General features: G+C 37.0%; 1 protein-coding gene across 1 annotated transcript in view; it reads right to left on the bottom strand.

The window, feature by feature from the left end:
• Positions 1 to 13027, bottom strand: part of LOC103806218 (rho GTPase-activating protein 12-like) — a 22502-nt gene extending 9475 nt beyond the window's left edge. Inside the window, exons 1-6 of the mRNA XM_009078899.1 lie at positions 13016 to 13027; positions 12354 to 12428; positions 9982 to 10043; positions 8253 to 8334; positions 1467 to 1571; positions 1011 to 1109 (exon numbers count right to left, since the gene is read on the bottom strand). Coding sequence (XP_009077147.1) covers positions 1011 to 1109; positions 1467 to 1571; positions 8253 to 8334; positions 9982 to 10043; positions 12354 to 12428; positions 13016 to 13027 — 435 coding nt within the window. The remainder of the gene's footprint in view (positions 1 to 1010; positions 1110 to 1466; positions 1572 to 8252; positions 8335 to 9981; positions 10044 to 12353; positions 12429 to 13015) is intronic.
• Positions 13028 to 13801: the final 774 nt, after the last annotated feature.

The raw sequence follows: 13801 nt of genomic DNA, 5'->3' as shown, positions 1-13801 counted from the left end.
GTGAACTGGACTCCTACACAGTTACCAAAATCTGACTGCAGAGTGCCTTCCATGGCAAGGAAGGATATTTTAATAACAAGGCAGGGTTGTGTACTCCAGAGCACTGAAAAAGTCAAGGAAGTCATGCTGCTGCTAAGTTGCACTTTAACTTGAAGGGCATGTGTTAGCTTCCAACATCCTCATTCCTTGTTGCTTTTTAAAAACTCTGGATACCCTTTTTACACACCAAAGATCAATATATTAAACTGCCCAATTAATGGCCCTGCTGAGGATCCTCAGCCACTCCTAAGAGACCTCAAAGCTTTTTAGGATTGATAAATTTTAAAACTATTAACTGCTTTGGGGGAAAAAAAAAATCACCTGGAATCTAGTTTGCATTATGTAACAAGCTTACTCTAATAACTTGGAAATTTCTGTATGTAAAAAAGAGTAAACTTGATATGTGAGGAATATACTCTCCAAGATCTCCTCCGACTTCTTCTGAATTCAAAAATGGTTAATCTTGTTTGGCAATACCAAAAGCAAATGCTTGAGCACTTTTCTGATAATAAATAGTTGGCATTATGCTGTCAGATAAGAAGAGAGAAAGCAGTATTTTGCCAGGGCTTCTAATATGTACTTTAGTGCAGCCTGACTAAGTGAACAGCAGTATCAAATGCTGACTAATGCATGTCATGAAACCCTCCCTTGGCTGCCCTCCCCACTTCATTCCCTCTCTATCAGAACCTTTCAGGTCACTGAGACAGAATGAGTGTTTGGCCTCAGAGGTTCATTTCTGATATGGAGTCCACACCTTCTGATTCTTAATCCAGTGGATCATTTTCTTCCTTTGCCACTACTAATTATACTTCACTCATCACCACCAGAAACTGCCATATCCTCAAACTCCTGCCCACTCTGAAGAAAATCTGTAAATGAGGATGTACATGAAGCCCTAGAAGTCATTTTATCAATTAGTTTACTGAATAGTATTACCTTGCAAAGAGAGCCTTGAAGATTTAAATACATACCTGATTATTGATGGTATAGTTAAGAACTTTATACCATTCGTTAATAAAGCTGTCATTATCAGATTGAATTAAGAGCTCAGTTCCTTGGCGGGTTTTTAGCTTTAAAGAAATAAAAACAGATATCATCAGAACTGATAAACACACTAGAATTCAAAAGTGAAATTACCTAAATCAAATTGAACTTCCCCCTGGCATAACTGTTAAGATAGCACATAGCCAGCCACGAACATTAACCAGTGAAAACAGTAAAAAAATTTTGCTTAAAATTGAAAAGCATATCCCACACAGACATATTTAGAATGAACGTGTCTTGCAGGTACTAAGATACCATTTACATTTGAGTTGGCAGAAACGGATAAAACTCCATTCTTGATGTTTTTATTTTAAGTTTAGAGACAATTTCTTACTTCAGTAAGTGAAGTGCATAAAATTCTGCATTTAACTAAGGTAATTCACCTCAATAACATTCTTTTTGCTGGATTTGTCCTTTGAGGCCCAGTCAATCAATGCCCCTTTGAGATCCACTGTAAATTCTGGCTTAGACTGATTGACACCAAACTTCTGGAAAAAAACATGAACAATTATGACAAACTTAAAAACAAAGAAATTCCTTACAGGTACACAGACCTGCACTCCCCTAAATATAACACATTATTTATGGTCTATATTAATTAACCCAAATTAGGTACACAGACCTGCACTCCCCTAAATATAACACATATTATTTATGGTCTATACTAATTAACCCAAATACAGCACTTTGCCACAAATCAACAGGCATGATACCAGGAAAACAAAAAAACCTTACAAAGAACACCCTTTAAGCATGTCTATTACAAGCTGCTCAGTCTAAAGTCCTCAGAATTCCCTAACTCTAAATGCCAAACAGATTCACCTGCACTCCCCTAAATATAACACATATTATTTATGGTCTATACTAATTAACCCAAATACAGCACTTTGCCACAAATCAACAGGCATGATACCAGGAAAACAAAAAAACCTTACAAAGAACACCCTTTAAGCATGTCTATTACAAGCTGCTCAGTCTAAAGTCCTCAGAATTCCCTAACTCTAAATGCCAAACAGATTCCAGCAGAGCTTTTCTCCTTATCACAAATGCTAGAAGCCCACACAGCATTTGACTGTAGCTTGATTTTAGTCATGATAGTCACAAGCTTTAAACAAAACCAGCTAATAAGTAACTGAACAAAACCCCCAAACATGTTATCACTTAATCAGTAGTTGCACATGAAACCAAAAATCAAACCAGAAACAGTAGGTTTTCCAGACAGGAATCCTATCCCTCCTGCACTGAAAGAGTAAAAAACTTTCAGTTTTTACATTTATCTTTATATTTATATCTATTATTTAAAAACACATAACATTTACCCCCCTAATACTTTCACATTTTTCTGTAGTGCTTCTATTACAATACTGGAGCATATCCTACCAAGTAAACAGAACTCAATTTCACTGTCTAGCTACTAAACAAACAGCAAATAACCAAAGCAATGAACAAAAAAATGCCTTAAACATTTAACCCCCATGTAACTCTTTGGCATCAGGGAGCTATTTTTAACTACTACTTGTACATGTATACTAAGCACTGGAATTTTTTTACATGAATTACTTTTACTAGGATTTCAACATACACTACATAGCTTTGAAGTATAACTCCTCAAGGAAACTAATTCAACGACCCATACAAACAAAAAGCTCTAACTGTGAGTAAAATAAGTGAAACATGGAACATAGAAAGCTGTAAGTCACTCAGCTAAACCACAGAAATTTAATGCTATAGTTCCAGGGAAAGCTTGTAGCAAACCACAGAAATTTAATGCTATAGTTCGAGGGAAAAGCTTGTAGTATCTGCTCCATCAGAGAGGGACTTTTCTATTTCTTTAAGAAGTCTTTGATGTGTGAATGTTGTTCCTGTGACAGCTCTGGGGGACCTAAGCCCCAAGACAAGCTCCTTGCTGTGAACACAAGTTTCCAGCCTGTACAAGAACAGCCATATCCAAGGGGAGGAAAAAAAAACCAGTACAGAAAACAGAACTAATCTGCTGCTTCTGACTAAATTCCCAGCACGAATGTTAATTAATGCTAATTGTGTTTTAGAAAGGCTGTCTACCACTGGAAAATCTCCCTGCCTTGAGTCCTAAAGGCAATGAAGTGTTGAATGGAAAGTAGCATCTTAACTTTTTTATTTTACCCGTGAAGTATCAGAATAGGGGAGTACTTCTAATTTAGCCAATGCAAATTAGTACTTGGGAAAAAAAAACCCCAACACCTTCCCCTTTCTAACTTAATTCTCAGATATCTCATCCAAGAACCTTTCTTATTAATTATAGTAGGGCTTTTGAGAGAGGCCCAGCTTAGCAGTGAGGCCACAGGAACAATTTCTGGGCCATTATGGCTCTTGCAGCAGTTGCCTGTTTAAGAGAAAGTCACATAACTGCTGCACACACAACCAAAGTGTCCCAGACACGCACTTCCTGGCAGTCTAGATCAATCTCACTGCGTGTTGGAAAAAAAATTAAATCAATTTATAGAGTTTGGCACTGGAGAGAGCAGGAAACTAGTGCCAAAGTCCTCTGCATGACCTGAGGGTGGGGAGAGGGGTGTGGATGATTAGTCAAAACCACAGCCCAGATGATGCTGAGAAGCACAGGAGAGACCCTGCTACGGATGAAATCAACAAATTACAAGAAAAAAGGTACATCACTGCTGGTTTGACCAAAAAGAAAGCCCTCCAATATATTAACTTGCTGAACTCCACACCTGACAGTTTGCAGCACTACCACCAACACCTTTACATTCTACCCATCTTTTTGGCCCGACTCCTTTCAGCATTTGAGAGAAGCACAGTAGAAAGTAAAAAAACTAGAAACTAAAAAAAGGGGAAAAAAAGAAGTATTTCTTCACTCAAAGAGTGGCCAATGGGCTGTGTGAGATCCAAGGATGAGGAAAACCATGCAAATAATCCAGCCCTCCCTGCAAAGCTCTTCTGATCAAGAACTTAACTCTTTCATTCAAGGACATTTGAAGTTTACCATGGTGGGTCTCCTATGAGCTCTCCTGTCAAGGTTCTTTTCTGCTCCTGAGTCTATGAAAATGAAATGCCAGCAGCCATTTCCCTCCTTGGGAACTTCCAGAAGCAAGTCCTGTACAGGACTGCTCAGATGCTCTGCATACAAAGGTTAGCGAGAGGCAATCAAACCCTCCTGAAGCAACAAGGTTCTGCTAACAGAAGCAAAAACATTTCCCTTTGCATCTGCTACCACTGGGACATTTAAGTCTGCTTTCTCAAAACAGAGTGCACTATCTAGTCAGCAAGAGTCAGGATAAATTCAGCTCTTACTGAGCAGACACCATACACTTACTGGATTCCTCATTTGAGCTGTCTGGGAAGTTCAGAAAGGCCAGAAGTGTGAGACAGAAAGAAGGAGAGGTCTAGGACAGCTGGCAGCCCTGCAGCAATATATGAATCTTTTCTGCAGTCGCTTCTGACATATTATTTTTTTTAGGGAAAAAAAGCATAGCCATGGGATGTGCCTATGCTGGTAGTACGAGAGAGAAAACTTCCATTTTTGAGAAAGAATAGGGTGTTTGCTTTAGATATAGTAGATGCTGTGCAGCTTAAGGACAGCACTGAAGCTGTGCATTGACATCATTCAATAAAGGCCTTTTTCACATCATTAAATAGAAGGTCTTTTCAGGAGTTTTCTCCAAGTCCTGGAAGCCTACACAGGACAACCCATGCAGTCTGTACCGTGAGATACTCCAGCATTCTTTGGTAACAGCATGGGATGTCATTTATGGGAAGACTTTGGATGTACAAATGACACCTGGCATTCTTGTAATTCTGCTTCTAATTAGAGTTGGGTAGAATGTTTTAATTTCAAGTCCTCTCCACACATAGATGGACTGTAGAAAGAGAACTGAGGAGACAGATGCTCCCTATCCACTCCTCAGGAAATTCAAGCCAAGATACCAAAATAGTTTTAAACATTACCCAACACTTCAAAATCCTCAAAAATCCAAATTATTGAAATATTGTTTTTAATGTCTTCATCATGATTTTTTCCATGAAAGCTTTAGTTTGATCCTAATTAGAGTGCTCAGAAAGCTATAGTAAAAAAACAGTTATCAACCCAGCAAGAGTTTTTGTTTCTTTTAATGCTAGTATCATTATATATAAATTTCTCCTTTTCCACCTTGAGCAACAAGCCACTGTATTAGCTACCCACATTTCGAGAGTTTCCGACAGGCAGCACATCCATGCTTGGCACCTAAACTTCAAAATATAACTACAGACACTTAAATTATATATGGAGTCCTACAAATCTACGTCAGCTTTCTCTATGTGGAATATAGCTAGAACATCCTTGTGCTCTTTTCCTTTCATCTCTTTATGCATAGCATTTACATTTTTGGGTATTCCAATTATAGCTAGAATTAACAAACAACATGTACATCATTTTATCAAAAAGTATCACAGGCACCATACAAAGATTCTAAATTAGTTGTGTTAGAAAGAATCAGACATAAAATATCTGTTAAAACACTAATCATATCATGCTGCTTATTAGTCAAGGCACTAGTGGTTCAAATTATAGACAAAACTGGGATTATAATGCTGGCACCGATGAACCAGAGACTCCTTCTACTTTGTTCCATTAGAACAATGACAGGATTATTGCAATATACAAAGATTCTAAATTAGTTGTGTTAGAAAGAATCAGACATAAAATATCTGTTAAAACACTAATCATATCATGCTGCTTATTAGTCAAGGCACTAGTGGTTCAAATTATAGACAAAACTGGGATTATAATGCTGGCACCGATGAACCAGAGACTCCTTCTACTTTGTTCCATTAGAACAATGACAGGATTATTGCAATATACTTGTTTTTCCTTCTACTTTGTTCCATTAGAACAATTACAGGATTTTTGCAATACACTTGTGTTAATTTGCACCTTGGATGACTTTCAAAGAGAGCAAACAAGACATATGAGGTGTTATATGAAGTGTCAAAACGAAACCTTGGAAAAATTCAAGTTGACTTTCAACTTTAGTGGCAAATAGCCTTACAGTGACAAGAGGCATGCAACAAGAACACATACAGTGATAGCTGAAACTTGGGCAGAGTTTACATAGGTGACAGCAGGTCGACGACTGAGAGCATTTTTCCAAGAAGAAAGCAGCGAGAGCAAGAGCTCAGGAATTGAGCCCACTTGGCAAAATGACTTGATGAGAAAAAGGAAGAAAAGTGATGAAGTCACAAAACAAGGCACAAAAAAAAGAAGATATGGTTATATCAATCACTAGATGAATGCTAAATAAATACTCTTCTCATAAGATGAAGAAGAAATCTAATTTTTATCATATGTCAAACTGTTAAACTCAACTTCTCGTTATTAAAATATAGGCATAGAATAAAGTTTGAGCGATGAGGTGGAATCTTTAATACCAAAAAAAAAGCCCCTCCTACAGAGAGCAAAAAGAATGTGTGTTGAATATTTAATTACATATTTACAAAGCCATCTGTGAGTATGCAGGTATACAACACCAACTCCTTGAAAGAGATTCTCGCTTAATATTTCCAGCTTCGCGTTATTCTGTTCATACTGTTGGTATTTATTTTGCTGACCCTACTCTAACACTTGACAGTACATGTAACTGAGTGTCTCACAGAAATATTGTGACTATGGGACTTGTGCTCCACTTAAACTATCAAAAGAATGTATTTTTCCCACCAAATGACTATATTTGGATGGTGTAACATGATTTAGTGTCCCTAAATCAAGCAACTCTGCTTATTGCTTATCTTTGATGGAGAATTCACTTGGGAACACATCACTCATAATATTATCATACATTGATACAGTTTAGCACTGTGTGTTTTAATGATATCAACATACATCTGAAAAGAAATTGGTTTTTTTATGTACAGCTACATTTGGGTTAAGAATATTAGTAGCTGTAATTGAGATTTTTGGAACTTGACTAGTTACTCAGGCAAAATTTTTGACTCTTCAAACATGCATATTTATACCTGTACAGCAAAAATACTTTTTGGATCCTTAGTTATAAAAGGAAATTGCAGAAGTCACCAAAATCCACTTCCTACCAGACAGTAATTTAACTTCTCTCATGCCTTTGATCTTTGGGTTTTTCCTTCCTCTCTTTTCCCTCTGCTTGACCATCTTGCCCCACTTTACCCTTTCCATTCTCTTCTAGTTTGAATTTTATCCTCACCCTTTTTTTTCCAACCACCCCTTCTATAGAAACAGAATGGGGGGGGGATTATGTTTACATCTCTGAAATTAACTCAGTGCTATAGAAAAGAATTGTCAATTCCAATTCACTACCCAAAATGAAGTGCAGCAGGAGAAAGTGAACCAAGAAGAAAGATAAGTAAAGCACAGCAAAATAGTATAAATCTGTAAGAAGCAATTTGGCTGGAATTTGCATGATAATACACTGAAATAATGAACACTGAATCTGGCCTGTCTTGAGTTATTACAGGAGATCTACACAGTTTAATGTCAGAGCTCTGAAATTAGGTAAGTAAGCCATAGATGAAGAACCTTTTCTATACCTATTAGTGTAGGAATGCAGCTGGATAAATATAGCCAATTTAATTATAGTGCTATTACACTAGAGGTGATAAAAAATTGAATAATCATCAACTTCAGTGTGATATTTCTCTTAGGTCTTCATCAGATAACAAAATAGGTACTTGTCATGCACTATGCAGATCTGAAACAAAATATGGAATCCAGCAAGACAAAGACTAAATTTTAAGACAACAATACTACACTGCTCAAATAGCCCAACATAAGAAGCCAAGTGTCAGACTATTTTCTTTATTACATGTATCACATTCAAAATTACCTGAAGTTTATGAAAAAAAATATCCAAGAATGGTAAAACAAACAACTTTAGACAAACGCATTATTAAAGAACACAAAAATATTTGTCCTGAAGCAAAAACTTCAAGCCTAAAGAGTAGCTGAATACCTCTTCATCAGTTTCTTACTTGTTCAAATAGACACACAAGTACAACTGGTTTTCTTCTTATGCTACAACATAATTGTGACATGAAACTATTTTCTAGTTGACTTACACACATTTTTTTTCTAACTTAGGTATAGATATTGGTAGGGTGTAACTTATTGTGGTTTATATGACTAACACTTCAATGACAGTGGGGGTTGTTCCTGAGCTTACCCAGCCAGTTCCACTTCCTTGGGTTTTAGTGAACAGCAGCGATGAACCTTGTAACACTGCCCATGATGACATCCAATTCTTTCTGCAAATAATTGTAAACAAACATAAACTGACTTCAAAAGTAGATATTTAATCGTCCATCATTGCTGCCCAGTTGACCTGTATGTTAATATACTTAAGCACATATACAGTCATTAGTGGCATCAGTAATTCTTAATTACTATCATATTTGTAGAAGAGAACATATGTAACAATCCCAGCCTGACCATCAAAGTCTAAATCAAACAAAGCTAATTACTAGTGGAAGCAGTTCACCAGGAAAACACCATGCAATTATAATTTCAAAGGGCCTAATCTGGAACACTCAGCCTACTGTGTACTTAATAGATCATGCCAAAGTACTTCATAATTTCAAAATTCATTGATCACATCTGAGATGCAAGTGTCACATGTTTATATAACAAGCTCATTTACGCTGGCAATAAAATATTTGTTACACATCTCACAAAAATTAGAAAGAACAAATGAGTCGTTTCAGCTGTCTGACCATTTGATTTTATGCCTGAGGACATGTCCTCCTGAGGTTATTAAAAAAAAAAAAAAATAGAAGCCTTGACAAGCCTTGAATATCTATTCCCATTGCCCAGACATGAATTATTACTTAACAGCTCTCACAGTGACAGGATGGCCATGTTGCCTCTCTCTGTACAGCAGTGCAGTAATCCAGATCAACGATTCCAACAGATGCAACATAAATGGTGACAATATATTGTACCAGTGGCAGCTTACATGAGCCACTGTTCACCCTGTCCTACACTGAGCTCTTAGGAACCAAACTGGAAGTCAGATGTACTGTCCAGCCACACTGGACTAAGTCAGGGTGGTTCTGGAATATCAGCTGGATGTTGACAATTTAAACCTCAGTAAAAGTATGCTTCATGTTTCATAAGTCTGAGAAACACTGAACTAGATAAAATACACTATTAGATCTAAAAGATTAATTTTTTAAAAAACACAATAAAAACCCCAAACAAAACAAACAAAAACCCGAAAAAAAACCCCAACAACAACAAAAAAAAAAAGGCAAAAAAGGTAAGAAGTGAACCTAAAGTAAAACTGAGAATGTGCCACTTATGCAGTATTTGCCACAGACTCTTTGCAAAACACCAGAAATGTCTGTTAGCCAGCATTACTCGATTACACATGATGATACATCATGCCAAAGTCTGCCTGGGAGGCGGAGAAAGGAAATTAGAAATGAGGTTGCTCATTACATATAGGGGGACCAATGTTGGGCAATACACTGCTTCTAACCCTTCACAAGCAGAGTGAAGGAAGAATTAGGGAGCACATGGCACGTACACTCCTTGGAAATTAAAAGACATCAAGTGAAAGTCTGAAAGCTCCTCTTAGGCCAATTCTATAAAAGAAACAAGACAGGCTATAAACTAGGCACATTTTAAGAAGTTCTGTCTCATCAATACACCTTCATGAAATCCCTGCCCTGTGTGAAGCCCTAGCATACATGAGCTTCTGGGTCTCTTAAGTCCACTGTCTTTAACTCTCTGGTAGAAACATGTGGGATAAAATTAATACTGTGTCCTACACAAAAACCTCTACGGCAAATACAGACAAAAAGTAAAAAGTTGCAAATCCTAGTATGCTGTCCTAATATAAAAGGCCTTACACACACCCTAAGCACGTGCACTTCCAGAAGTCCAAGACTTACCGAACTTTCTTCCCATTTTCTGTGATTTTTGTCACATTTAATAACCCATACTTCTCTTGACCCTGTAAGATAAGAGTAAGACATAAATATAAAAGAAAATCAGCTTCTATTAACGTCACATCACCAAATTCAATCCCCCAAGTAATCAATTTCTGGCAATGAGCCATCTTTGCCCATGTTAGAACTGCAAGAAACTATCTTAAGTATATTGAAATACGCAGATAGCAGCAAAATCAAAATTCCTCTGGGAAAGTACTCATTACCATTCAGAGGGCAAAAAAGCTTTCCTTCATCAAGACCTAGGTTCTTTGGACAAGCCAAATAGTAATAGTAGAACATAAATCCATAACGACCTGTGTAATAGCACATTAGTGTTGTGTTCTTTACCAAAAAATGACAAGTCTCGCAAACAAACACCCTAAATTCTCCGATAAATTCATCCAAGTAATTTTAACATATTTTAAATAAAACATGGTTGAAGTGCATAAATATATTAACATATTCATATTAAGAACAGATGAATGAAACATTTCTTTGATGTCCTTTCTTCCCCCCATCCCCAAGGAAAATATTAGAATTTTAAACTACTTAGTTTTAAAAAATGACCTCAATTCTAGATCCAATGAAAATAGAAGATAAATCCTTTTCAGCATTCTCCTCTAAATCTCAAATTTATATGGACCATAACTGCAGAATACAGCACAAAAGAAAATTTTTTTTGCTGGAATACTGTGACAACACTCTTATGAGAGACAGAGATCTGTTTTTCATGAATCTTAAAATTTTTACCTACATGTTTCAAGCACAACAAATAAAATACAGAAAAGAAGCATTACCAAGGACAAAAGTGTTTAGCTGGTGGATCAGATCCTATTTCAGTCCAATGGTAACTGCTGCTCTTACTCAATGTAATGTCTTAACTGAGATGAAATGCTTTCCCAAGCCAGGGATATAAGCATTATTTTTCAGAACATCTATTTTCAATTGAAGTGAGTTCCTTCCCTCACTCACTCTCAAAACAAAGAAACAAATTATCCTGTCCTTTAGTTAGCTTTATGATCTGTGCAGACCACAGACCAACAGTCCTATGCACTGCACCCTTCTAACAAACCTTTGGCTTTAATAAGCAGAGCAACCTGTCACCACCTTTCACAGTGACTGAGCAACCCATGCTCACATTCAGAAATACATTATGGTTTTAATAAATTACTCATGGTGGAAGCAATGGGGATGCTCCACAAAAGAATTATTCACAAGTATCATAATGCTCTACTTAGCAGCGACACTAGGGGGTACTAACAGGAAAATTAATGTCATCAAGAAAAAGGAGTAGAAAGCAAGGACCAAAATACTCAAAAATTCACCAGCTTTCTTTGGAATATTTAAATCCCAGGGGACAGCTAAAGAAAACACAGACTTTTCTTCTACTATCTAAAGCAGCAGTGAGTTCTTCTGCAAAACACTATATTCATAATTCAAAGTCTGAGCCATATTTGAAGACATTAGATCACCTGTAGCAATAATTGCTTTTGTGTAAGGCTATCAACTATGCTTGCTTAATAAACAATATTTATTTTATTGCATAAAACTGTTTGAAGAGTTGCAAGAGTGGATTATCATAAATAAGCCTGAGAACCATTCCTCTGTGTGCAGAGTAAGAATAAAACAGGAGAATTTGTGCCTTTAATGCCTCGGGGTGTCTGCTAAACGACTACTAAAATTGACCAAGTCACTTATTCCAATGCTACTGTAGTAGAGTTCCAAAATTTTTAGAAAGCATTAAAAACCTCTTTTTTTAAAATCATTTCCCACCGTTCAAAAAAAGGAATGATGACATTTAAAATATAAACTGAAATAAATAAACTATGCTAAACATTCATAATCAATTTAACAAGCTTAGGTTTTTCTCCCAGGATTCTGCTAAATAGATATAGAATAAACAAACTATGTCTCTTCAAAAAGACTGACACACAAGTCAAAATTAGAGATGTCAAATACTACAAACCATTGCTGACTACTGACAGTGAGGGATTCTCTGACGAGGGGGAACTTGTTTCTAATTTTGCCTTTCAAGAGGCATGACTGTTGGAGGAAGTACACTGAGTTCTACATAACCTGACATAACTTTCTTCCACTGTGAATTTCTGACTTAATCTCCTCTCACTAAGTTGCATTTAAATCAAAGACATTTATACTTTTTCTTCTGAAAACAGAATTGGATATAATGCACTCCTTTTAAAATGTAAAGCCTTCCAATAGTTTTATCCCATTATTTTTCCCCATACCAAGAAGGCTTACCCTCAATTCTCTAATCATGAATAGCCCAGTTTCTACAACAACTACTTATCTATTTAAACACTTTGCATACTGACTGTGGCTTGATGCTTTGGTGAAGAAGGAGAGGACTCATTTTCAGGAAAACTGGCCTTAGAAGCAGTTGAGGATTCCTATAAAATTAAAACAGTCATGTAAGTTATTATCTTTCTTGCAATTAAATTTTTTTAAACTCTCAAGATAATTTCTCTCTTTATACACACACACACGACAAAAAAAAACATTTTTTCTTAGCATTCATGATATTCTCAGATAGCTATATTCTAAACTTGCTTACTAAACAGTGTTCTTACAAGATTTACACACAACACTCAAACTGGGTTAATTAGTACATAACCATTTGAAAAAATGTTAATACATGCTGTATCAGCTTAAAGCAAAGCTTTCATCCTTATTAAAGCACAGATTTTTTTGTATGACATTGCTATCAAATTATGAAGCATATTTAGAATACTAACTTATTACAGGGTACCATGTAATAAATACTAAAATTTTAAAGAACACAGTATGTCTGTGTGGTTAATAAATATAAAGCGAGTATAATAAATTGTTCTATGTGTAGACAAACATATACCAGCTCTATTGCAACTCTATTGGTAGGGTTGGGACAGAGGATGTTATAGTGGGGGTCTGCTACAGATCAGGAGGATGTGAACAAAGCCCTCTACAGACAGATGAGAATAGCCTCAAGCTCACAAGCCCTAGTCCTCATGGGGAATTTTAATCACCCTGAGATCTGTTGGGAGAGCAATGTGGTGGTGCACAGGCAATCCTGGGGGTTCCTCAAATGTGTCAACGATAACTTCCTTACGCAGATAGAGAAACCAACAAGAAGAGGAGCTATGCTGGACCTCGTGTTCACCAACTGGGAGAAGTTGATGAGGAATACGGTGCTCCAAGGCAGCCTTGGCTGTAGTGACCAAGAGATGGTGGAGTTCAAGATCCTCAAGGTGGTTAGGAAGGCACACAGCAAGCTCATTGCCCTGGACTTCAGGACAGCAGACTTTGACCTCTTCAAGTACCTTCTAGGCAAAGTCCCTTGGGATGAAGTCCTGGAAGGCAGAGGGGCCAAGACTGCTGGATAATATTCAGGATAAATCTCTTCCAAGCTCAGGACCAATGCATCCAGACATGGAGGAAATCAGGCAAAGATGCCAGAAGGCCTCCATGGATGAATAAGGAAGTGCTGAGGAAACTCAGGGGGGGAAAAAAAGAAAAAAAAAAAAAAAGAGAGCCTTCAGGAGGTGGAAGGGAGGACAAATGAACTGGGAGAAGTTGGAAGAGAAGCTAGAGACACAGTCAGGGAAGCTAAGGCCCAGTTGGAATAGAGGCTAGCCAGGGACATTAAGGATAACAAGAAGGGCTTGTACAGGTATGCCACATGTAAAAGGAAAGCTAGAGACAATGTGGGCCCTCTCTGGAAGGAAACAGGAAAACTGGCTACCCTGGATATAGAAAAGGCTGAGGTTCTGAGTGACTTCTTTTA

The sequence above is a fragment of the Acanthisitta chloris genome, unplaced genomic scaffold, assembly GCF_000695815.1.
Source record: "Acanthisitta chloris isolate BGI_N310 unplaced genomic scaffold, ASM69581v1 scaffold16327, whole genome shotgun sequence".
NCBI classification, from domain to species: Eukaryota; Metazoa; Chordata; class Aves; order Passeriformes; family Acanthisittidae; genus Acanthisitta; species Acanthisitta chloris.
This window is presented reverse-complemented; position numbering and strand designations above follow the sequence as displayed.